Source organism: Cervus canadensis, chromosome 16, assembly GCF_019320065.1.
Source record: "Cervus canadensis isolate Bull #8, Minnesota chromosome 16, ASM1932006v1, whole genome shotgun sequence".
Taxonomy (NCBI): Eukaryota; Metazoa; Chordata; class Mammalia; order Artiodactyla; family Cervidae; genus Cervus; species Cervus canadensis.
In genome coordinates, this window is record NC_057401.1 from 9,440,813 (window position 1) to 9,464,923 (window position 24,111).

The 24,111-nt window shown below is 42.6% G+C and overlaps 1 protein-coding gene and 1 pseudogene across 1 annotated transcript in view; both read right to left on the bottom strand.

Moving 5' to 3' along the window:
* Nucleotides 1-20,079, bottom strand: part of MCCC2 (methylcrotonyl-CoA carboxylase subunit 2) — a 78,374-nt gene extending 58,295 nt beyond the window's left edge. Inside the window, exons 1-4 of the mRNA XM_043489248.1 lie at nt 19,796-20,079; nt 15,505-15,571; nt 4,239-4,323; nt 2,443-2,544 (exon numbers count right to left, since the gene is read on the bottom strand). Coding sequence (XP_043345183.1) covers nt 2,443-2,544; nt 4,239-4,323; nt 15,505-15,571; nt 19,796-19,924 — 383 coding nt within the window. The 5' untranslated portion in view covers nt 19,925-20,079. The remainder of the gene's footprint in view (nt 1-2,442; nt 2,545-4,238; nt 4,324-15,504; nt 15,572-19,795) is intronic.
* LOC122454636 lies at nt 13,171-13,911 on the bottom strand (annotated as a pseudogene).
* Nucleotides 20,080-24,111: the final 4,032 nt, after the last annotated feature.

Below are 24,111 nucleotides of genomic sequence, written 5' to 3' on the forward strand. Positions count from 1 at the left end.
TTAAGAAGTTCTGGTGCGGCAAAGAGCCCAGGCTATGAAGTCAGGCAAAGGGAGGCTGAAATTCTGACTCGTGTCACTTGCCTCTATCAACCTTGGACAAGGGACATCACTAGTAACTTTTACTAGTCTTATGGAAACATCATAGGACTTCCCTTGTGGTCCAATGGTTTAAAAACCATCTTCCAATGCTGGGGACGTTGGTTCGATCCCTGGTTCGGGAGGATTCCACATGCCTCTGGGTAACTAAATCCGTGTGCCGCAACTACTGAACCCATGCTCTGGGGGCACGCGAAGCGCAACTGCTGAGCCCCAGTGCCACACTACTAAAGCCTGCACATCCCAGAGACTGTTCTGCAACACAGTCTTATTGCGAGAGACCATCGCAATAAGAAACCTGTGCATCACACCTGGAAAAACCACCCCGGCTCACTGCAACTAGAGAAACAGCACGTGCAGCAATGAGACCTAGGGCCACGCCCCCCCAAAACAAGACAAAAACCAGGCACATGACAGAAATGAGACGTAAAATAAGTCCACAAAATACTGTATTAGAGACTTCTCTGGTGGTCCAGTGGTTACAAAGCCGTGCCTCCACTGCATGGGGCATGGATTCGATCCCGGTTGGGAAACTAAGATCCCTCATGCCGCAAGGCACGGCTAAAACGAAAACACACACATTGTATTAGACACCTATTGACTTTGCCTATCCAGCAAAAATATCTATTACATTGGCAACAAAATTAAACTTTCTTTCAGAAACTGCCTCTTCTCTATTTTTTTTTTTCTCTTCTCTATTTTTAATCCATGTGGTTCTAGCAGGACTGACCCCAAAGTCCATCCACCCTCAGAGGTGGGCACAAGGACCAGGCCTTTCTACTCAGTGTCCATCTGGTGGGTTCAGCGATGGGCCCTGGTCCTAGGCCTGTGCCCTCAGGAGGTCTTCTCTTACTGCGGCTGCTAAGCTTATAGCGCAGAAGCTGGGGAAGCCCACGGCCCGCTCTGCCTCAAGGCTTAAACAGACTGCCTAGGAACAAATCCAAAAACCAGCCTGGTGGCCTGGTGATGCTGTTTGAGCTCCTAGATCTGGCTTGGCCCAAAATCAGTTAAGAGTCAACAAATCTTTTTTTGTTTAAGCCAGTTTAAACATCTATCATCTGCTAAAGAAAGGGTGCTAACCATATTCAACCATATGATTATGTAAGAAAGGTCACTTAAATTATAGTGAAGTATTTACTTTAGATGTTTTGAATAAGTGAATTATTTTCCAGTCATATTATCCAACACCAGAGCAGCTTCAGGGAAAACACAAAATCTGTCTGGTCTTGGCCCCTGCCTCCACGGAATCTTGTGAGCTAAAGTACATACACTCAATATTGAGCCCTGGCTACTGATGTTCATAGAGAGCCTCAGAGAATGGGTGTCTGATAAGAGCACTGATTACAAAGTTTAAAATCTTCAGTGGAATGAAGCAAGGCTGTGTTCTGGTCCCTACCCATCTATCTCTTTGATTTATCACTAGGGCGTAAGGTTTAGGAATTAAAGAAGGAAGAAAGAAAGAAGCAACAATGGTGAACGACTATAGTCACACCTCCTGTGAAGGCACAAATCAAGGGGTGAAGGTGGAGGAACACACACATAAACCAGAATCCGAGTCAAAAGCAATTGTATCAGGCTGCCTGATCTCAAAGTCAAGTTTTGCCAGTGGCTTGATCTTTGGAAAGTTATTTTTAACACTCTAAGGCAGTTTCCTTACCTACAGAATGGTGATGGTTATAACAGCACCCCTTCTCACAGGATTGTGGTAAAGATTAAGACAACTAGGCAATGGGAAGTGTTTATTGCAATACAAGGAACGGTGACTGCGTGGTCAGTGTGAGATCATACAAAAATACACGCAAACAAATGTAGTATCCAGCAATCAAGATGCCCTAAGTCTATGGTGGTTCTCAAAGGATAGCACTGGAGAATCCGGAGAGTTTGTTTAAATGCTGATTTCGGGGCTCCACTCCCTGAATGTGACTTAGTACTTTTTGGGAAGACCTGACCATTGACACTTCTAACAAGTTCTCACATGAGGCTGATGTTCCCTGGGGACCAAACTCTGAGAACTACTCTTCTAAGACAGCGGTTCTTTGCTCTAGATGTGCAAGAGATCACCTGCAGAGCCTTGGAAAACTACCCACGCCAAGTCCAAACCCTGGAGATTCTGATTAAGTATGAAGGTTTGGGTTGGGTCCCCAGGATCACTGCTTGGGGTTTTTCCCTTCGATTTCCATCCCTGAAGCTCCACAGATGAATCTAACACATCTGGGTAGGAAGCCTCAGATCTAAATAATATCACCAGCAAGACACTCACACACTCTCATGCAAGTGAGTGCTGGCTGCCCTGCCCTGTCGGCCTGCTTCCTGACCCACGGGGCTGAGCACCGTCAGAATACTCACCCTGACACTCTTCCAATGCCTGTAATAACGCCACCTGCAGGGACCTCCTCATCACCGTACAACTGGTAACCTGCAAACTGTGATAATTCCAGGAATGGAGACCTGAACGGAAGAAAGAATGCTGCCTGAATTAATGTTTTCTTTTTTTTAAATCATATTTGAATAGTTAGTTATTCAAATAGTTACTTGAATGGAAAAGGAAACAATTTTTTTTCTTTAATGGGGCAACATTTCAAATATGTGTGTTGGATATAAAGTCTATAAAAGGAAGAATGTCTAAAACAAAGTCTAGTGTGAACACTTTGGGGATTGATACAACACAGCCACACAAAGGAACACATTTATCTTTGAAGATATTGTACAGATGTATGTATTGGTATAGAAAGAGAACAGCACCTAACACTTACGTAGCACTTAACCACGTGCCAGCCTCTCTCCTAGGAGCTTCAGAAACACTCACTCATTCAGTCCTCAGAACTACCTTCTGCTATGGATCCCACTAGGATCCCCACTGACTGATGAGGAAACTGAAACACAGCGATGAGGTCAGTTGTCTGAGGTCACTCAACTACTAGAACGTGGCAGAGCTGAGTTTAATAAGCTCTTAAATAGGGGACCAAGCTCCCAACCACTGTTTTTATCCTCTCACTTAAATGTTCAAGATACATTAAGGGTGGTGGGGGAGGGGGAGAAGGGAGTTATAAAACACAAGATTCCATTTTTCTAAAACAAACAAAAAAAAAAGTGTGTCTGATCCATGTTTGCATGAAAATAGTGTAGGTGTTAACGGTATATACACTAGTGTGTTAATGCACACTAGGTGTTAACGGTGTTTGTCTCTAGGCTGGGCACGTGTGTGCGTGTCCGCAGAAACGATACTTCTGAATCTTCATTTCTCTAACTGGTCCTGGTCCTTTCACCCTCAAGCCACATAGGCTACCCACACCCGTGGCCAGAATAACTTTTTAAAACATAAGTCAGGTAAGTCCTACCAAGTCTCCTCGTTTCTTTCAGAGTAAAAGTCCAAACTCTTACACTGACCCACAAATGCGTTATGAATTTGACCCCATCTTCTGCTACTCCCCACTTCACTGAACCTCCGCTCCCATGAGACAGCCTCCCGGGCCCTTCGGCATATCAGCATCTGTGAGCCACTCCCAGCTCCCAGCACAGAAGCCTCGCACTGGCCGCTCCGTCTGCCTGTAACCCTCTCTCCCCAGATACACACAGCCCATCTCGCTCCACTCCTTCCCATCTTTGTTCAAATGTCACCCCTCAGCGAGGCCGATCCTAACCACCTCATTGAAACTGCAACTTGATCTTCATCTTTCTCTCTTGTAATGCTGGTCTACCTCTTCTTTTTTGTCCCATGACACGGATCACCTTCCAACATACTATATAATTTGTGACATTTACCAACTATTTTCTGTCTCCTCCTGCCCCCATGTAAGCCCCAGCAGGGCAAGGAACTTGGTCTGCTTTGTTCAGTGATGCATCGCTAGCACCCAGAAGAGCACCTGACATATCGCAGCCTCACAACAACCACTTGTTGCTGAAGCTTAGGTAAGAACCAGAATTTAAAACCATTTATTTCACAAAACTTTCTAAGATGGGAATTTCCTGGTGGTCCAATGGTTAGAACTCTGCACCTCACTGCCGAGGGCCTGGGTTCAATCCCTGGTTGGGGAACCAAGATCCTGAGAGCCGCACAGGACAGCCAAAAAAGAAAAAAAAACCACTAAGAAAGCACCATGGAACAGAGGACACCCTGAGCCAACGTCTGGGTATGTACCAACCCTGGGTCTATAAGATTGTCGATTCTTTCTCTGGGTAACAGTTTTCCTCTTGATATGTGACGTGCTCTGGCTTTCTCACCACCTCCTGTGATAAAAAACATGATGGATGAGACGAATTCAATAGAAGGTCTCCATTCAACTGAATACCAGAAAAACATATAACACTTAGTCCAAAATACAGTACTTTAAAAAAAATTAACATATTCTATGAAAAACAGGTAATTTTTCAGATCATTCAAACTGGAATTAAAAAAAAAAATCAACCCATTCTCAAGCCCACAGTATATTACACATTTTCTAAATTCAGCAGTAATTACTTAAGGAAATAATGCAATATGTTTCTCTGCATCTCACATACTGCAAATACTGTCTCATCTCCACCACACTTATTACACCTATTACAAATATCTAGCACTGTACTATATGCTCTATGAAATTTGAAATGTTTCTAACATCATCTGTCCCAGGTAAAAAGCATTTTCTGACTTCCATAATATACACAACAAATCTTAGCTAAAGGTACCACTCTATGTGCGTGCTAAGTCGCTTCAGTCACGTCCGACTCTTTGCGACTCCATGGACTATGGCCTGCCAGGCTCCTAGTTCCATGGGATTCTCCAGGCAAGAACACTGGAGCGGGTTGCCATTTCCTCCTCCGCGGGATCTTCCTGATCCAGGGATGGAAACTGAGTCTCTCGTGTCTCCTGCATCGGCAGGCGGGTGCTCACCACTAGCGCCACCTGGGAAGCCGAGGTGCCACTAGTGACCAGTAACCTTTAAGGCCCTTGAACAGGAGAGAGCTGAACACATCATATAATAATTAAAACATCCCCTCTGGGGACTTGCCTGAGGTCCGTGGTTAAGACTTTGTGCTTCCACTGCAGGGGGCATAGGTTGGATTCCTGGTTGGGGGAACTAAGACTGTACATGCCACAGTAGTGGGGCCAAAAAGAAAAAAAAGTCCCCTCTTGTTACTATCCTGACTCAGAGATTGTCTTCAGTGTTTCCTGACTTTGGCCCAGACAAAAGGAAATTACAATGACTGAAGAGTTCTCTGGGGTAACCAACCTGATGAGGCTGCTTGAGGTGAGGGGTACACGGAGCCTCACCCAGCCTGACACCTGCCAGGCTCAGTACCTGGGGAATAGCCACACCCTACCCTCAGCCAATCACAGCAATCGGTCAGAACAGACCATCGTATTGCACCTTAACATCTTTACCTTCGTAAGGGAAAAGATGCTGCCTAAGAGTTCCATCTTAATAAACTCCTTGTCCACTGAAATGTTCAGCTATTTTTAAAAATGATTTGTTTTTTTAGGTGAGAAAATACATTCATACAGATTTCAAAGAAGGCTCCAAGTAGCACAACCTTATTTTAATTTTTTTTAATTTTTTTTTAATTTTTAAAATTTAATTTTTATTTTTTTTATTTTTTTATTTTTTACACAACCTTATTTTCTTTTCTTTTTTTTTTTTTTTTTACAACCTTATTTTCAAATCAAGACTTTCCTGTATCTAAAGGGATGTTTTATTTTTTTCTGAAGACGTAGAGGGCATATTTTTAAGACTAAGCCTGCCTTAAGGTAACCAAGAAGAACATATCATACATCTAATCTTTTAAAAAGAAAATAATTCTGGAAGAGAAAGACTTACAAGATAGTGTGAATTAAATCAAAGGGCCCAGCCCCAGGGAATTCAGAGTTCCTAACTGAGGTATGTGTTGGGATAGGAGAGGGGGGGGAACAGAAGGGTAACAAAGGGCAGAGGAAGCTTCTGAGAGTGACATTTTCATCATCATCTTGATGGCAGAGACAGTTCCATGGGTATATGCATATGTCAAAACTCATCAAACTGTACACTTTACATAATGCAGTTGTCACATGCCAATTATACCTTAATAAAGCTGTTTAAAAATAAACATTAAAGAAAAGTGAACCTAAGGCACTACAAAGAAGACCAGGCTTGGGTGAAGGTCTTTGGGGAGCTGAGGGGCATAAGTGTCCACTAAGCAGCTAACAGGAAAAAGGCCAGGGGAGGGTGAGATGAAAAAGAAGTAATAAAATAGATTTGTGGTTTGTTTGTCTTTTTTTTAAGTACTTAGACCAACGTTATTCCTAATTCTGCCTAAACCTTGACTTTGCTATTCAGAGTGAAGGGAAGTTACTTGGCTCAAAGTAGCCTGGAGCTAAACTCCTCTCCAGGTCCTCCCCACCATTCTATGCAAAACAAAGAACTCTCTCACCCGAAGAAAAAAATTGACATTAAGGTTGATTACGCCCAGCTCCCAGCAGGTCCAGCCTCTGGCGGATCTCCAAAATTCCTTGCCCCAGCCGTTTAGTTTAAGAGATAACTACTCCAAACAACCTTGGAGAACAGGCCCCCTTGAGACAGTAGCTTTCCACATACATGCCTATATATACTCACTCTTTTGTTAGATAAGTGCAGCAGCTCACTAATCTGACCACTGCCCCTTCTCACCTCATTAAAGGTGACCTGTTCCTGTAAAGTGCCGGTCTCATTCTTTTCCTGAACCTCGCCTTCTCTAACTCCCTTACGCTACACAGAGCATCTAGTGAATTCAGATTTTATTAGGAAAAATCACAAAGAGTGCTATCCTTGATATACATTCTCAGGTCACAGAATTCACATGGACCACAAAAAGACAGCATGTCACAGCACCTTAGTTTTCTAAACATTACTCTTAAAGATTTTTGCACTAATTATCTCCACCCCCACAGACTCAGAGCCGGAAAAGCCATGTTTTGCTTCAATCTCATTTACCATATTGCACTGATTCTAAAACACACATTTTGTTCACATTTTAACACTCCTAAAATCAGGAAGCATTTTACAGTTTATAGCATCTTTTCGTTGCTGTCACCAGGGGGCAGTCGAGACATAGCGGTCAGCCTCTGCACGCTCAGCACAAATGCTTAACTGTGGTCACTTCAATGATGCTATATGCATTGCTGGAGCTACAGACATGCAGTTTAACTTCCACTCCAAAGTGTTTTTAAAACTACACAAACTCCTTAAACAACAAAGTCCTACTGTATGGTACAGAGAATTATATTCAACATCCTATAATAAACCATAATTGAAAATATGAAAAATGTGTATATATGTATAATTGAATCACTTTGCTATACAGCAGAAATTAACATGACATTGTAAATCAACTATTAATAAAATAATATTTTAAAAAACCTACATAAGCCTTATCTCAAGGTCATTAAGAGGCCCTTGTTTCAACCACCAGAAACTTTGCATTTTTCTATATCAGTAAAGTTATTACTCAGTTTTAGAAAAACTAAACACTTCCAAATCTATCAAAACACTTACAGGCCTTCATTTAACTTGTTAACCAAAATACTTAAGGTCTGGCTAGCACAAATCACACAGCTGGGATAATCCTTGCTCCACCTATAGAAACGACTAAGCCGCTCCTAGCGATCCTATCGGGAAAGGCAATGGCAGCCCACTCCAGTGTTCTTGCCTGGAGAATCCCAGGGACGGCAGGGCCTGGCAGGCTGCCACCTGGGGGGTCGCACAGAGTCGGACACGACTGAGGCAACTCAGCAGCAGCAGCAGATCCTATGTGCTACGAGTGCTAGGTGTGCTTAGCCGCTGCAGTCGTGTCTGACTTTCTGCCACCCCATGGACTGCAGCCCACCAGGCTCCTCTGTCCGTGGAATTCTCCCAGCAAGAATCCTGCAGTGGGTTGCCATGCCACCCTCCAGGGGATCTTCCCAACAGGGGGACAGAACCTGTGTCTCCCGCCTTGCAGGTGTATTCCTGACACGCTCTATGGGAACCAAAGGGGAGAGCAAACATGGTGCCCTGAGAAGAAACCTGAAATAAAGGGAGCAGTGAAGAGGCAGAAGAGAAAACACAAAATGGAGGACCAGAATCCATTCATTACTGTCAACCTTTTTATTTATCACAAGTTCTCTGAGATGAAAACTTCAAAGGTTAACCTTCCAAGCAACTTGAAACACTGTCCCTTCCTCTTATCTGAAAATTATTTAGGAAATGTTAGGAATTCAAAACTCAGGATATCTACAGATGAGGCCAACAGGCACATAAAAAGATGCTCAACACCAGTAATGATCAGAGAAAAGCAAAACCAAACTACAATGAACTGCCACCTCATACCAGTCAGAATGGCCATCAGTAAAAAGTCTACACGCAACAAATGCTAGAGAAGGTGTGGAGAAAACTCCTACACTGTTGGTGGGAATGTAAATTGGTACAGCCACTATGGAAAACAGTATTGAGGTTCCTCAAAAAACTAAAAATAGAGTTGCTACATGAACTAGCCATCCCACTCCTGGGCACATATCCAGAGAAGATCATAATTCAAAGAGATACATGCACCCCTCTGCTCATAGCAATGCTATTCACAACGGCCAAGAAACGGCAACAACCTAAATGTCCACAGACAGATGAATGAAGATGTGATGTGTATGTATATATGTACACGTACACACACACACGTACACACATGCACACACACGTGTATACACATGTACACACATACATACACAAATACACACGTGTATACACATGTACACATACACGTACACACATGTATATACACACATGTACACATACACATACACACATACACACACGTACGCACACATACACATAATGGAGTACTACTCAGCCATAAGAGAGAATGATATAATGCCATATGCAGGAAAATGGATGGACCTACAGACTGCCTCACTAAGTGAAGTAAGTTAGACAAATACCATATGATATTACTTACATGCAGAATCTAAAATATGACACAAATGAACTTATCTATGAAATAAAAACTACCGCACAATTGCACTCATCTCACATGCTAGTAAAGTAATGCTCAAAATTCTCAAAGCCAAGCTTCAACAATATATCAACTGTAAACTACCAGATGTTCAAGCTGGATTTAGAAAAGGCAGAGGAACCAGAGATCAAATTGCCAACATCCACTGGATCATGGGAAAAGCAAAAGAGTTCCAGAAAAACATTTATTTCTGCTTTATTGACTATGCTAAAGCCTTTGACTGTGTGGATCATAATAAACTGTGGAAAATTCTGAAAGAGATGGGAATACCAGACCACCTGACCTGCCTCCTGAGAATATGCAGGTCAGGAAGCAACAGTTAGAACTGGACATGGAAAAAAAAAAAAAAAGAACTGGACATGGACCAACAGACTGGTTCCAAATAGGAAAAGGAGTATGTCAAGGCTGTATATTGTCACCCTGCTTATTTAACTTATATGCAGAGTACATCATGAGAAATGCTGGGCTGGATGTAGCACAAGCTATAATCAAGATTGCCGGGAGAAATATCAATAACCTCAAATATGCAGATGACACCACCCTTATGGCAGAAAGTGAAGAGGAAATAAAGAGCCTCTTGATGAAAGTGAAAGAGAAGAGTGAAAAAGTTGGCTTAAAGCTCAACATTCAGAAAACTAAGATCACGGCATCTGGTCCCATCACTTCATGGCAAATAGATGGGGAAACAGTGGAAACAGTGACAGACTTTATTTTGGGGGGCTTCAAAATCACTGCAGATGGTGACTGCAGCCATGAAATTAAAAGACACTTACTCCTTGAAAGAAAAGTTATGACCAACCTAGACAACATATTAAAAAGCAGACATTACTTTGCCAACAAAGGTCAAAGCTACGGTTTTTCCAGTAGTCACGTATGGATGTGAGAGTTGGACTATAAAGAAAGTTGAGCACCGAAGAATTGATGCTTTTGAACTGTGGTGTTGGAGAAGATTCTTGAGAGTCCCTTGGACTGCAAGATCCAACCAGTCCACCCTAAAGGAAATCAAGCTTGAACATTCATTGGAAGGACTGATGCTGAAGCTGAGACTCTAATACTTTGGACACCTGATGCAAAGAGCTGACTCATTTGAAAAGACCCTGATGCTGGGAAAGATTGAAGGGGGAAGGAGAAGGGGATGACAGAGGATGAGATGGTTGGATGGCATCACCAATTCAATTGACATGAGCTTGAGTAAACTCCCGGAGTTGGTGATGGACAGGGAAGCCTGGCGTGCTGCAGTCCATGGGGTCACAAATAGTTAGACACGACTGAGCGACTAAACTGAACTGATGAAACAAAAGCAAACTCATATACATAGAGAATAGACTTGTAGTTGCCAAGAGGGAGAGGGGGTCACGGAGGGATGGACAGGGAGTTTGGGATTAGCAGATGTAAACTATTATATATAGGATAAACAAAAAGATCCTACTGCATAGCACAGGGAACTATATTGAATATCCTGTGATAAACCATAATGGAAGAGAATATGAACAAGAATCACTGAACTTTGCTATACAGCAGAAATTAACATAACATTGTAAATCAGCTATACTTCAATAAAATATATTTTTTAAAATGTGTCTTTAAAGGTATTACTGATATATATGTTATATAATAACATACGGCTTCGCAGATAGCACTAGTGGTAAAGAACCTGCCAGCCAATGCAGGAGATGTAAGAGATGTGGGTTTGATCCCTGGGTGGGTAAGATACCCTGAAAGAGGGCATGGCAACCCACTCCAGTCTTCTTGCCTACGGAATCCCATGGACTGAAGTGTATATCACTTTTACATTATATGTACCTGTGTAATATCCATTTTCCTGGCATTACAGTACTAACTCTAGGCAGCACTGTGAGGAAGGCTGTTTGTCCTTCCCTAGCTTCCCTCCTCTCCTCTAGAACCAGACCGTCAGATGCTCAGGGCTGGAGGACTCTACTGCTTCTTAGTCACACCCACTGATCTTAACATCCAAAGGGAGTCATTCATTCATCAGTCCTGCTCCCAACAAAAGATACTTTCATTTCAGCAAGGGTTCTGATTCTTTTTCAGGAGACAATGCCTTATTCCAAGATGACTTCAAGAGTATGATCCTAGTCATCTTTCTGAAATGCATACCAGCAGGATATCTTGCCTCTCAAATCATATCCAGTAGACAAAAACTCATGTCATTTTTAAACACCATTTCCTTACACTTAGAACAGGGGTTCAGGAGTTACCTGGTCAAAAAGAATGACAAATGTCTGCTACCCCTGTTTTTACAACTCACCCTCCTCTTTACACACCCCTCTCTTCCTAGAGAGAAATCAGGGCGGTCTGTTGTTGTTTAGTCATGAAGTTGTGTCCGACTCTTTGCAACCCCATGGACTGCCCTCCAGGCTCCTCTGTCCATGGGATTTCTCAGGCAAGAATCTCCAGGGGATCTTCCCGACTCAGGGATAAAACCCTTGTCTCTTGCATTGCAGGTGGATTCTTTACCACTGAACCACCAAGGAAGCCCAGGGTGGTCTGGAGACAGTGTAATTGACATCCTTTGCTTTTTGACTGCCTGCTTTCCTTTCCTCCTTTCCTGAAAACCATTGCCACCGCCATGAAGTTTCAGGAGCTGCCAGCTGCCCACTGTCTTGGAGTCCTGGTGGACGTGGGTCCAGGCTGGCACTGTGACGTACCACACCCCACTGGATACAGTGACTGGGTCAGGGAGAGAACATGGAACCCCAGAGAACCCATCACAGTTTTCCAAATTGGAGGTGAAAGGATAACTAGATCTTTCCTTCAGATTGTAAACTGATTGTTTACAATTTACTTCAGATTGTTGCTGGCCTCCAAGCAACCTAGTTCCCCACCTCATAGAGAAAGAGAATGCGGTCCAACATACATGCACATCCTGAAATGAGAGAAAATGGGCAGAGAAAGTAAGTCCTGCAGGGCTTGGAGTCCCCCAGTCCATTCAGCACTTCCTTTCCATGGTTTGGTGGTTGGCTTCTGGATTAAACAAGTTTGATTTGGATCTTTGTGACTTAAAACCAAAGGGACTGGATACAGCCATTATCAAAATAATATTCTTCTTATATTACAAGTACCTACCCTAGAAGGAATGGCTTCCCAGGTGGCACAGGGGTAAAGAATCGGCCTACCAGTGCAAGAGACACAAGAGACAAGGGTTTGATCCCTGGGCCAGAAAGATCCCCCGGAGTAGGAAATGGCAACCCACTCCAGTATTCTTGCCTGGAAAATTCCATGGAAAGAAGACTACAAGCCATGGGGTCACAAAGAGTCAGATACAACTGAGAACACACAATATAGAAGGACCTATATGAAGTTTACCCTCTTCGCCTGTTTTTTGTTTAATTCTCCCCTATATCTTTATAGATAGAATGGGAGCAATTACTGCCATCTGAATGAGGTCTTTGCTTCAACTGGCCCCACACTGAGTTTCATATCTACTTGTTCATGTCATGGTAACTTTTAGAGGATTTAACTGATTTTGACACTAAACTACTACAGTACAAAAGGCAGAGACCAATGTATTCCAAACAGATTTTTTTTAATTTTTTTTTCAATTAACTTTGATTAATCTATTAAGTCAAAAGAAGACAGAAATGTGTGCTTGGAGTAAATAATGCCTTTAATTCACAGACCCACCCACTCTTGAGTCTCAAGTTACAAATGAGATACTGAAAATGTTCAAGAGGGATTACATAACTGGACCAAAGTGGCTTACTTATTAGAGTAACTACCAACCTCAAAATTCTACAAAGGATGAAAATACTGAGCTTATTTCTTCCCTAATACCTACACAAATGAATACACAATTTTAGATGATCTTTCTGTCCATCTGCCATTAATCAATTACCTTGTCTCCATCTTTAAAGTGCTTAGAGGAAAAAACATATTAAAAAATACTTTAATTTAAACTAAACAGAAATCCATCAAGATTTTGCTAAATTATTTCACTAATGACTTCTACTCAAAGTCTGTCCTCTGAATGTGATAGGATCATATCCAGGAACACAACACCCTTAAACCACAGGTTGATAGACCAAACAGATTCTATATATGAGGATATTGAAGAGAATTCTTTTTGTTGGTTTATTTTGGGTTTTAAGGTTTTTTTTTCTTTCTTTAAACTGTCTGGTCCCTGATGGGGGCCTCTCCACCTCCCCTCTCCAGTTTGGCTACAGTTCTGAATGTCGCTCGATTTTGAGCAGCTCCACCTTGAACACCAAGGTTGCACCACCTGGAATCTTTGGGGGAGCTCCCCGATCTCCATACCCCAGCTCTGATGGGATCACCAGCTTCCGCTTTTCCCCCCACACATCCCTAGCAGCCCCTGGTCCCAGCCCTTGATGACCTGGCCTCTGCCCAAGGAGAAGACAAAGGGCTGGTTCTGGGGCAGACTGCTGTCAAACTCTGTTCCATCTTCCAGCTTCCCCATGTAGGGCATGTGCAGGACGTCCCCTTTGTGCAATTTGATGGGACAGTGGTCTACCCATTTCTAGATCCGACCTGCAGCTTCCGTTTGCCCTCGGCCCCTGTGGCCATGACCAGGGCGCTGAGGCAGATGGACAGTACTGTCAAGACCCAGCTCAGCCTCATTTCTCTCCTCGCTGCGCCCCCGGAGTCAGAGAATTCTTTTTAAATGAAGGCTATAAAATTCAAACAGCTCCTTCTCAGGTACTTTAATATGAGGACTCTTTCTTTGGAAATGGCTGTTATTTCAAGTCACAGAGCCTTCTAAAGTAAATTATCATATATACCAATAAAGGCACAACAGAAGTTGATGTAGTACTTATTTAAACATTAGCATTTTATATTCCTATGATGCAATTTCTTCCAAGAAAAAGAATGTCTATTATGTCCACAATTTAAAAGTAAAAAATGACAAATTACAAAGTTTTTAGGAAATCTCATTTATTTAATTAGCAATAAACCCACACAGAAATTATTTCCAAATTATACAACACAGCAGAAAAAGCACAATTATGTAAAATAAAATATATAGTATGAATATGACTAATGAACAGAAAATGTTTTTAGTTGCTTCAAGTAAAACAAAACTTTCAGTGTGATCCTGTGACTGAAATAAAAACCTTAAGAAGTAATAGTTTTAAAATACTGAGGAGGAAGTTCTCTGGTGCTCTAGTGGCTGGGATTTGGTGCTTTCACTGCCAGGGCCCAGGTTCAATCCCTGGTTGAGGAACTGAGGTCCCACAAGCCACAAAGTGTGGACAAAAAATAATAATAATAATTGATGAATCTGAATTTCTACTTTCCCCCAAATAATGGCAGTGCTACCTGAGCAGAAAAACTGACCAAATACTAATTAAAAATAAACTGTCTGCACGCCAACAAATGCAGGCTTTTTACATTGAAATATAGTTAAATAGCAGCATTGTATTAGTTCCAGGTGTGCAGCAAAGGGACTCATTTATACACATTTTTTCAGTTTATTTTCCATTATCAGTTATCACAAGATAGTAAATATTGTCCTCCATGTTTAGTGAATCCGTGTTGCGTATCTATTTTATGCATACTAACTTCTTCTCTGTTAATCACACGCTCCTAATTTCTCTCGCCCCTTTCCTTTCCCCTTCGGCAACCAGAGGTTTGTTCCTTCTGTCTTTGTGCCTGTTCCGGTGGTCAAATGCTCTGCCACTGGGCTATACCTCCATGTCTGTTTCTGCTTTGTGTACAGATTCATTTGCATTATTTTTTAGATTCCATATATAAAATATTATATAATGTTTATCTTTCTCCTCCTGACTTACTTCACTTAGTATGATATTCTCGAGGTCCATCCATGTTGCTAGAAATGGCAATATTCCATTCTCTTTTTAGGACTGAGTATATACCCACATATATATATATATACGTATACCATATCTTAAACCAATCACCTGTTGATGGGTATCTGGGGTGTTTTCATGTCTTTGGCTCTTGTAAACAGTGCTGCTATGAACACTGGGGAATTAAGAGTTTTCATCTTTTCCAGATATAAGCCTAGGAGTTGGATTGCTGGATCATATGGTAGCTCTATTTTTACTTTTTAAGGACCTCCACACTGTGTTACCTGGCTTCCCTGATGGCTCAGGCAGAATCCACCTGCCAATGCAGGGGACGCGGCTTCAATCCCTAGATGGAGAAGATTCCTAGAGAGGGAAATGACAACCCACTCCTTCCTGCCTGGAAAATCCTACGGACAGGGGAGCCTCGTGGGCTACAGTCCACGGGGTCATAAAAGAGTCAGACACGAGTTAGCAACTAAACAACAACAACATGCTGTCTTACATAGTGGCTGCCCCAATTTACATTCCCACTAACAGCAAATGCACAGTCTCGAAGAGTCAAAACCTTGATGCTACTAGTTTTTCTAAAACAAATAAAGGGACAGCTTAATTAAAAGCATAAACTGAAGAGTAACTGAGTGCTTACCTAGTCTGATGTTCTGCGCTCGCTCATGGAGTTGATTTACTAATGTTTTCATCTGTTCGTAGTTTTCCTAAAACAGAAGCAAGGAAAAAGAGGGAGAGTATTATAGGAAACCAATGACATTTTTTGTTTTGTTTTGTTTTTTTACCATAATGAGGGTTAAGGAGCACAGCATTAGATGCCAACCATATGTAGCCTCCACACTGGGCCAATTCTGTACTGAGCCAACTCCAACATACAAAAAAGATTAGTTCGTGCCTCTCTGTCTTTGCTCCATGTCTTCTGTACTACCACAACCCCTCTCTGGTCCATCAATATAAATCTCAACCTCTATTTATTTATTTATCTATTTATTTATTGGCCACCCCTCGAGGCATATGGAATCTTAGTTCCCTGATCAGAGATGAAACCTGTGCCCCTGGCAGTGGAAACTCAGAGTCTTAACCACTGGACTGCCAGAGAAGTCCCTCAGCATCCCCTTTTAAAGCCTAATTCATATGCCATCTCATCTCCAACTTCATTTTTGGCTACTCCCACTCATTTTAACCACTTCCTTCCTTACACGTCTACTGAGCTTACCTCTATTTGTTTTACTTTGTTTGGGAATTCTAACCCTTTGAGGGTTAGAATGCCATCTTCTTTTTCTGTCCTATCAAATACTATTGTGAGGAGACGCCAACCAATTCAGAAATACTTGCTTTCACACTTATTGACAATTTACCCTTAAAAACAAAGCCCGGGGGAAAAAGGATCCTATTTTATGTTTTAAAAGGATCAGAGGGAAATTCGCTGGTGGTCCAATAGTTAGGATTCCAGGCTTTCACTGCCCTGCCAAGGGCATGGATTCAATCCCTGGTTGAGGAGCTAGGATCCCACAAACCATGAGACATCCCCCAAAACTAGAAAAATAAAAGCAAAATAAAATAATCCCAGCCTCCTTTTCCAGACAAATGTGGCTATGTGACTAAATTCTAACCAATGAGTTAGAAGCAAAAGTTGTCAGCTATGACTTCCAGGAAGGCTCCTTAAAAAAGTGGACCAGCATGTGAGGGTGTCTTTTTGCCTATTCACCCTTTCTCCTCCCCTGCACATGGGACTTAGACCTCACAGCTGGACCTTAGTAGCCTTAAGGTAGACTGTACTACTTGTTTAAAATTCATCCTTCCCTCCCACCCTTGCCAAGGTTCACTGTGAGATTATACTTTCCTACCCCACAATCTCTGAATCTGTCCACATTATGTGATTTGACAAGTGGAATATAGGCAAAGTGCCAGTGTACCAGCTGCCAGCAGAGGCTTTAAGAGGGACAAGGTATTTCCACTCTCTTTCCTCTTGTGCCCCAGGCTTCCATAATGAGAGGAGCATCCCACAGCAGCCCCTGCCCCTTCATTCTGGGTCCTGGAATAAGAAACAAGTAGAGCAGGGACTTCCCTGGTAGTCTAGTGGTTAAGGATTTGCCTTTCAAAGCAGGGGATGTGGGTGCGATCTTTGGTTGGGGAGCTGAGATCCCACATGCCACAGGACAATTATCCCAGAACACAGCAGTGAAGACACAATGAAGACACAGTGAAGCCAAAATTTTAAAAAAGAAAAGAAACAGTGTGGACCTGAATCTAATACAGTCCTAGAGCAGAATTGCCACCACCGACCCAAGTGTGAAAACTAAATACTTGTTCTTTTGAACACTAAAATCTTGGGATTGGTTGCTACTCAGCATTACTGAAGTAAAATCTAGCTAATACAGATCATGAGATGACCTTGAGAAGAGGAGGCAAAGTAGCAAGAGCTAATAATTCTCGAGGGTTTATTATACTTCAGGCATTGTCACTAACTGTCTTGATAAATGAAACATACACCTAATCATTAATGCCACAACACAGCTGAGGCACAGAGAAGTAAGTAATTAGTCCCAAGATCACTCAGCTAACAAGTAGTAGAATCAGGATTTTAAACCAAAGCTCACTAGCTCTAGAATCTTGTTCTTAAAGCACAATGCTGCTTCTGCCCACTGAAAGGGCCACTGTTAACATTTCCTCCAGGATTTCCCCCCTGTGGAAAAATGTTCCTTGTTTACTTTTAAATATATATGAAATACTAAACCAGTGTTTTTTCCACCATAGCGCAATTACTTCCCTATTCTAATTACTAGCTCACAGACTAAACCAGAACATAAAACATTTTACACAGAGAAAAAAATTATAATCTCGGGCTCACACTCCCTAACCCCTGACTAGCAGCCGCTATCAAATACATCAGCCCAGACCTGACTTCAAAAAGACGGCAGACCAATAAGCTCCAAGAGCTCATTCCCTCACAGAGACGTCACAGAACAACCCTGAACCAGCTAAAGTAACCTTACAGGAGCTCTGGAGAACACTCAGAGGTCTACAGCGACCAAGAGAACACACCACGAAGAAGTCATATTCGATACGGTGGGAAACCCATTCCCTACCCTGCTGCTCCCCCGATTATTCTACCATGATCACAGCATCATGCCACTTCTCTACTTAATATCTTAGCAAACAGACTGCAAAGTGAAATCAAAACATGGCTCCTACACATGGCTTCCCTCCTCTACCTGGCCACGTAAGCAATCCCATCCACCCCATGAATTCCACACCAGAACTTCCAAGTTCTCACTCCCACTAACTGCTTTCATAATTTAGAACCTATGTTCTCATGACTTCTTTTGGTTGTATAGGCCCATTCTCCACCCTGAACCTGGACAGTTCTTAACCCATTCAAGAGCCAACTCGCTCATTACTTCTTATCTTTCTGCAATCACTTTCTAGGCTTTAGACACCCCTCATCACAATGCACTGCTTTCTTGTCTGTCTCCCCGACAAAAATATGACTCCATTCCTGCACATCTATTCTAAGTACCTAAATAGTGGCTTCCCTGATAGTTCCGTTGATAATCTGCCTGCAATGCAGGAGACTCCGATTCAATTCCTGGGTCCGGAAGATCCGCTGGAGAAGGGATAGGCTACCCACTCCAGTATTCTTGGGCTTCCCATATGGCTCAACTGGTAAAGAATCCACCTGCAATGAGGGAGACCTGGGTTCAATCCCTGGGTGGGGAAGATCCCCTAGAGAAGGGAAAGGCTACCCACTCCAGTATTCTGGCCTGGAGAATTCCATGGACTGTATAGTCCATGCAGTGGCAAAGAGTGGGACACAACGGAGCGACTTTAACTTTCACTTTCAAAGAAAGCCTATATCACAATAACCATTTAACGTTCTGAAAGAAACATTCTCTCTTGATCCCAGGAAATCTAAAAACTTCTGGAAGTCTCTCACTGGATATTGTTTCTGCCTCAGTCTGCTGATTTTCTTTCAACCTATTTGCTTTTCCAAAGGAAAGAATTATTTAATGTGTTTTATCTGGGGACTTCCCTGGTGGTCCAGAGGTTAAGAATCTGCCTGCCAATGCAAGGGACACAGGTTTGATCCCTGGTCCAGGAAGATTTCATATGCTGAGGGGCTACTAAGCCCATGTGCCACAACGACTGAAGCCCACAGGCCCAGAGCCTGTGCTCCGCAAAAAGAGGAGCCACCGCAAGGAGAAGCTCACACACTCCAACTAAAGAAAGCCCACTAGCAGCAAGAAAGCCTCAGCACCACCAAAAATAAACAAATTTTTAAAAAATAAATAAATAAAATATATCTCCTGAAAGTTATCTGCACAACTTAAACTTTATCTGTACAGGCTTAGAAACCATGGGATAGACTGAAAACTTCCAGCTGATATTTCATAAACCAGGAGTTGATTTTGTGACCTATGGCACCTCCAACTTCCAAGAAAAGCTATTTAAATACAAATATTTCCCATTAACATAACCAACTATTTCAAATCTAGTAACCACAGAGCAGGGTTAGCTGTGTTAGGCCAGTGGTTCCCAAAGCTAGCTGCCTCCAAGGCCTTTGCCCCTCCTCACCCCCAACCTTATTAACCATGCAAACATCAGGACCCCACCCTGGAAGACCAAAAAGGCCTAGGGTACGGCTTAAGGCTACTGTAACTGGAACAAGCTCCTGGAGAACCACCGGCTTTGAGAACCACTGATTTTAAAGATACAAAGGACAGTGCCAGTGCTAAAAGTGAACTAAAATGTATCTTTTTCTTTTTTCAAACTTCACGACCTCTTAGTGCGTCCCAGAATCATGACTGCGGATCCAGAGAAAAGAGGAGCTACTGGTAAAAGGAGCCTACCCGCTATGCTCCCCAGTCCGGCCAACAGCTTGTCCCGTCGGTGAAGAGGAATCACTGACCCGGGCCGCTCACCCACCCTACCTGGTAGATGGCAGAGCTGGAGTCTGGTGGGGTGCCCAGGGAAGCCACGGAGTCCCCATGATAGGAACGCAGAGCTGGGGCAGCGGCGCGGGCGCAGGGCCGCAGGGCTAATCTCAGAGCGGCCCACATGGCAGCGGGCACAGAGGCAGGAAGCTGCGTGAGAGCGGCCCGCGCCGATTCGGAGCCGAAGCTTTCCCGGCCAACTCGCCCCCTTAGGGATGCACCTCGGCCCAGATCCTTGCTGTCCCAACTCGCCTGAAACCTCCGGGATTCTCCGGCCAGCTTCGGCACGTGTGGGCGAAAGCCCCCCGTGATTGGTCGGTGTTGAGCACCACGCCCCCCGAACTCAGCCAATGAGGGACAGAGATGCAGCCTCGCGAGGCCTGACCCCTCCCGAGCCCCTGAGCATTGCGAAACCCTGGGCGGAGATGAGGAGCTGCGGCTGAGTTTCTTTGATTGTCTAGGTGCTTCCTCTACGTGCCGTTTTCTTCTTCCCTACTGCTAGAAAGGGTTATTCCGGGACTTGAAAAAGCTTATTCTTATATGAGAGCTGGAAACCGAACGGGCTTGTTAAACTGTCCTAAGAACTTAAACTTTTTAAAGGAGATAACCGTCCATTCAACAAATATTTCTTCAAATTCCCCATTCAGGCGCTCTTTTGGAGCTGGGGATACACTGGAGAATGTCCTCTTTTATAAAGCGGAGAGAACATAAACAGTAAATGTAAAAATTCTAGTTAGTGATAAAGTACATCTTAGATGTACGATTATAACGTACTACTAAAACCTAGCCTCTAACAAGTCAGCTCGGTTCAGTAGCTCAGTTGTGTCTGACTCTTTGCGACCCTGTGGATAGAAGCACGCCAGGCTTCCCTGTCCATCACCAACTCCCAGAGCTTGTTCAAACTCATGTTCAGTGAGTTGGTGATGCCATCCAACCATCTCATCCTCTGCCATCCCCTTCTCCTGCCTTCAATCTTTCCCAGCCCCCGGGTCTTTGCAAATAAGTCAGTTCTTTGCATCAGGTGGCCAAAGTATTGGAGTTTCAGCTTCAGCATGTCTTTCTAATGAATATTCAGGGCTGATTTCCTTTAGGATGGACTGGTTGGATCTCCTCGCAGTCCAAGGGACTCTCAAGAGTCTTCTCTAACACCACAGTTCAAAAGCATCAGTTCTTCAGCACTCGGCTTTCTTTAAGGTCCAACTCTCACATCCATACATGACTACTGGAAAAACCATAGCTTTCACTGGATGGACCTTTGTTGGCAAAGTAAGGCAAAGTTGTCTATAACAGATCTGAGTGAAAAAGTGAAAAAGCTTGCTTAAAACTCAATGATAGGGCCTACATGGGATCTCATTGTCAAAAATGGCTCACAAATAAAATATAAAGTCACAGTGACCCATGAAACTGACCACATTGCTCAAGTGACATCCTGTTTTGGCCGCTGGCACTCTTTGCCAAGACTAAGTGACCACCCTACCATTGAACACCTTCGGCTTTCTCAAGGCTACCAACTGCCAAATTCCAGCTGCAGAATAAAGATAAACTAACCACCCCTGAGGGGACCCACTTTCCCACCAGGAGGGTATAAGAGGGACCCACCAGAAGGGAAGGGGCTGGTTCTTCTCAAGGGCCAGTCACTCTCTCGTTTCCCTTTAATAAACTTCCTTTTCTTTGCCTGGCTGGCCAGCTCATTCTCTTTCTCAGTACTTGCCTTACATTCAACATTCAAAAAATTAAGATCATGGTATCCAGTCCCATCACTTCATGGCAAATAAATGGGGAAAAAATGGAAACAGTGACAGATTTCATTTTCTTGGGCTCTGAAATCACTGTGGATGGTGACTGAAGCCATGAAATTAAAAGATGCTTGCTCCTTGGAAGAAAAGATATGACAAACCTAGACAGCGTATTAAAAAGCAGAGCCATCACTTTGCTGACAAAGGTCCATATAGTCAAAACTGGTTTTTCCAGTAGTCATGTACAGATGTGAAAGTTGGACCATAAAGAAGACTGAGCACCAAAGAACTTTCAAACTGTGGTGTTGGAGAACACTCTTGGGAGTCCCTTGGACAGCAAGGAGATCAAACCAGTTAATCCTAAAGGAAATCAAACCTGAGTATTCATTGGAAGGACTGATACTGAAGCTCCAATACTTTGGCCACCAGATGTGAAGAGCTGACTCATTGGAAAAGGCCTGATGCTGTGAAAGATTGAGGGCAGGAGGAGAAGGGGGAAAACAGAGGATGAGATGGTTTGATGGCATCACTGACTCAATGGACATGAGTTTGAGCAAACTCCAGGAAACAAAGGACAGGGAAGCCTGGAATGCTGCAGTCCATGGGGTCACAAAGAGTCAGACACAACTGAGTGACTGAGAAACAACAAACAATCTGAGCTTCCTCACAATTTCTCACACACTGGACAATGAGAAAAAAATTATCTTACTTAGTCCACTTAGTCTTAGATTTGAGATAATTTTTGTATACATTGTTAGCTTCATTCTTTGGTATGTGGATATCCAGTTTCCCCAACATCTCTTGTTGTAAAGACTGTCCATTCTCCATTAAATAGTCTTGGCACGCTTGTCAGAAATTAATTCATACGCAGTGGTTTATCTCTGACTTTGTATTATATTCTAGGTCCTGTACGTCTGTCTGTTAAAACCATGATTTTTTTTTTTTTTTACTGTAGTTTTGTAGTAAGTTTTGAAATCATTAAACCTAAGTCTTCTAGCTTTATTCTTGTTCAAGATTTTTTTGACTATCTGGGATCCCTTAGATTCCATATTAACTTTAGAGGTATATTTTTCTATTTCTGTCAAAATTAAAAAATCTCAGAATTTTGATAGGATCTGCACTGAATCTATTGATCACACTGGGTAGCACTGACATCTTAACAGTATTAAAGTCTGCCAATCTATGAAAATGGAATGTTTCCATTTATTTATGCCTTCTTTAATCTCTTTCATCACTGTTTTTTAGTTTTCATTGTGCAAGTCTTTCACCTCCTTGGTTAATTTCTATTTGTTCTATTTGGTTATTTTTGAGGCTGCTGTAAGTGGTTACTTTTGTACACAAAATTTCCTTTTCAGTTTGTACATTATTAGCACATAGAAATGCAGCTGATTTTTAAATAATATTTGGTTGCATCGTGTCTTAGTTGTGGCACATGGGACCTTCCCTGTGGCATGTGGGATCTTTTGTCCCAGTGTGCAGGGGCTCTTGGGCTCTTGTGGTGCGTGAGCTTCTTTAGTTGCAGCGCACAGGCTCCATAGTAGTTGCAAGCGTGGGCTTAGTTGCCCCCAGAGCACGTGGGGTCTTAGTTCCCTGACCAGGAATCAAATTCGTACTCCCTGCAGTGGAAGCACAGAGTCCTAACCACTGGACTGCCAGGGAATTCCCTAATGAGAAAATATTAGAAGGATGGGAAAACAATGTTCTAAAGAGATAAGATACTCTGCTACCCTTTAAATTTATTAAATAAATGAGAAGGTAGCAAATGTTTCCCAGCAGTATTAAATTTTACTTAAAATTTTACTTTATATTCTGTTTATCTTCTAATAGGTGAGTTTCATTTATTTATTTGACAGCACCAGGTCCTAGTTGCAGCACACAGGATCTTCTGTCTTCGTTAGGGCATACAGGATTTTTGGTTGCGGTATGTGGGATCTAGCTCCCTGACCAGGGATGGAACCCAAGCCCCTACAGTGGGAGCTAGGAGTCTTGGCCACTAGATCACCAGGGAAGTCCCAATAACTGAGTTTCTAAGTCTGTTTTCTAAGAACAAATAGCATTCCTATATATATATATATATTTTTTTTTTTTAAAGGCTTGCTTTAATAGCTCGAAAGGCTAGGCAAGACTGAATGGACGTATAGAAAACACATTTCTTAACATTTTTTTTTTGGCCTTGCCACATGGCCTCAGCAGTGAACTTTCACAGAGTCAAAACCACTGGACTGCCAGGGAATCCCCATTTGCTAAAATCTTAATTGCAATACAAAAATCAACTGTTAGAATCTCTAAGTTCCAGCAATAAACATACAAATAAAAATAGGCATTTAAAAATACCATTCATAAACACGTCAAAGAACATCAAGTAGTTAGAAAAATAAATCTAGGTTTTTAAACAGGAGAAATAAAAACGTGTCTACCAAAAGATTTATCGAAGACTATTTATAGTAGCTTTATTCAAGAGGCAAAATTTAGAAACAATCAGTAGGAAAATGGATAGACAATTATGGTATATTCATATGTGGTACAGGCGTAAAATGGAATACAACTTAGCAACAACAGGGAGCTACTAACACATGA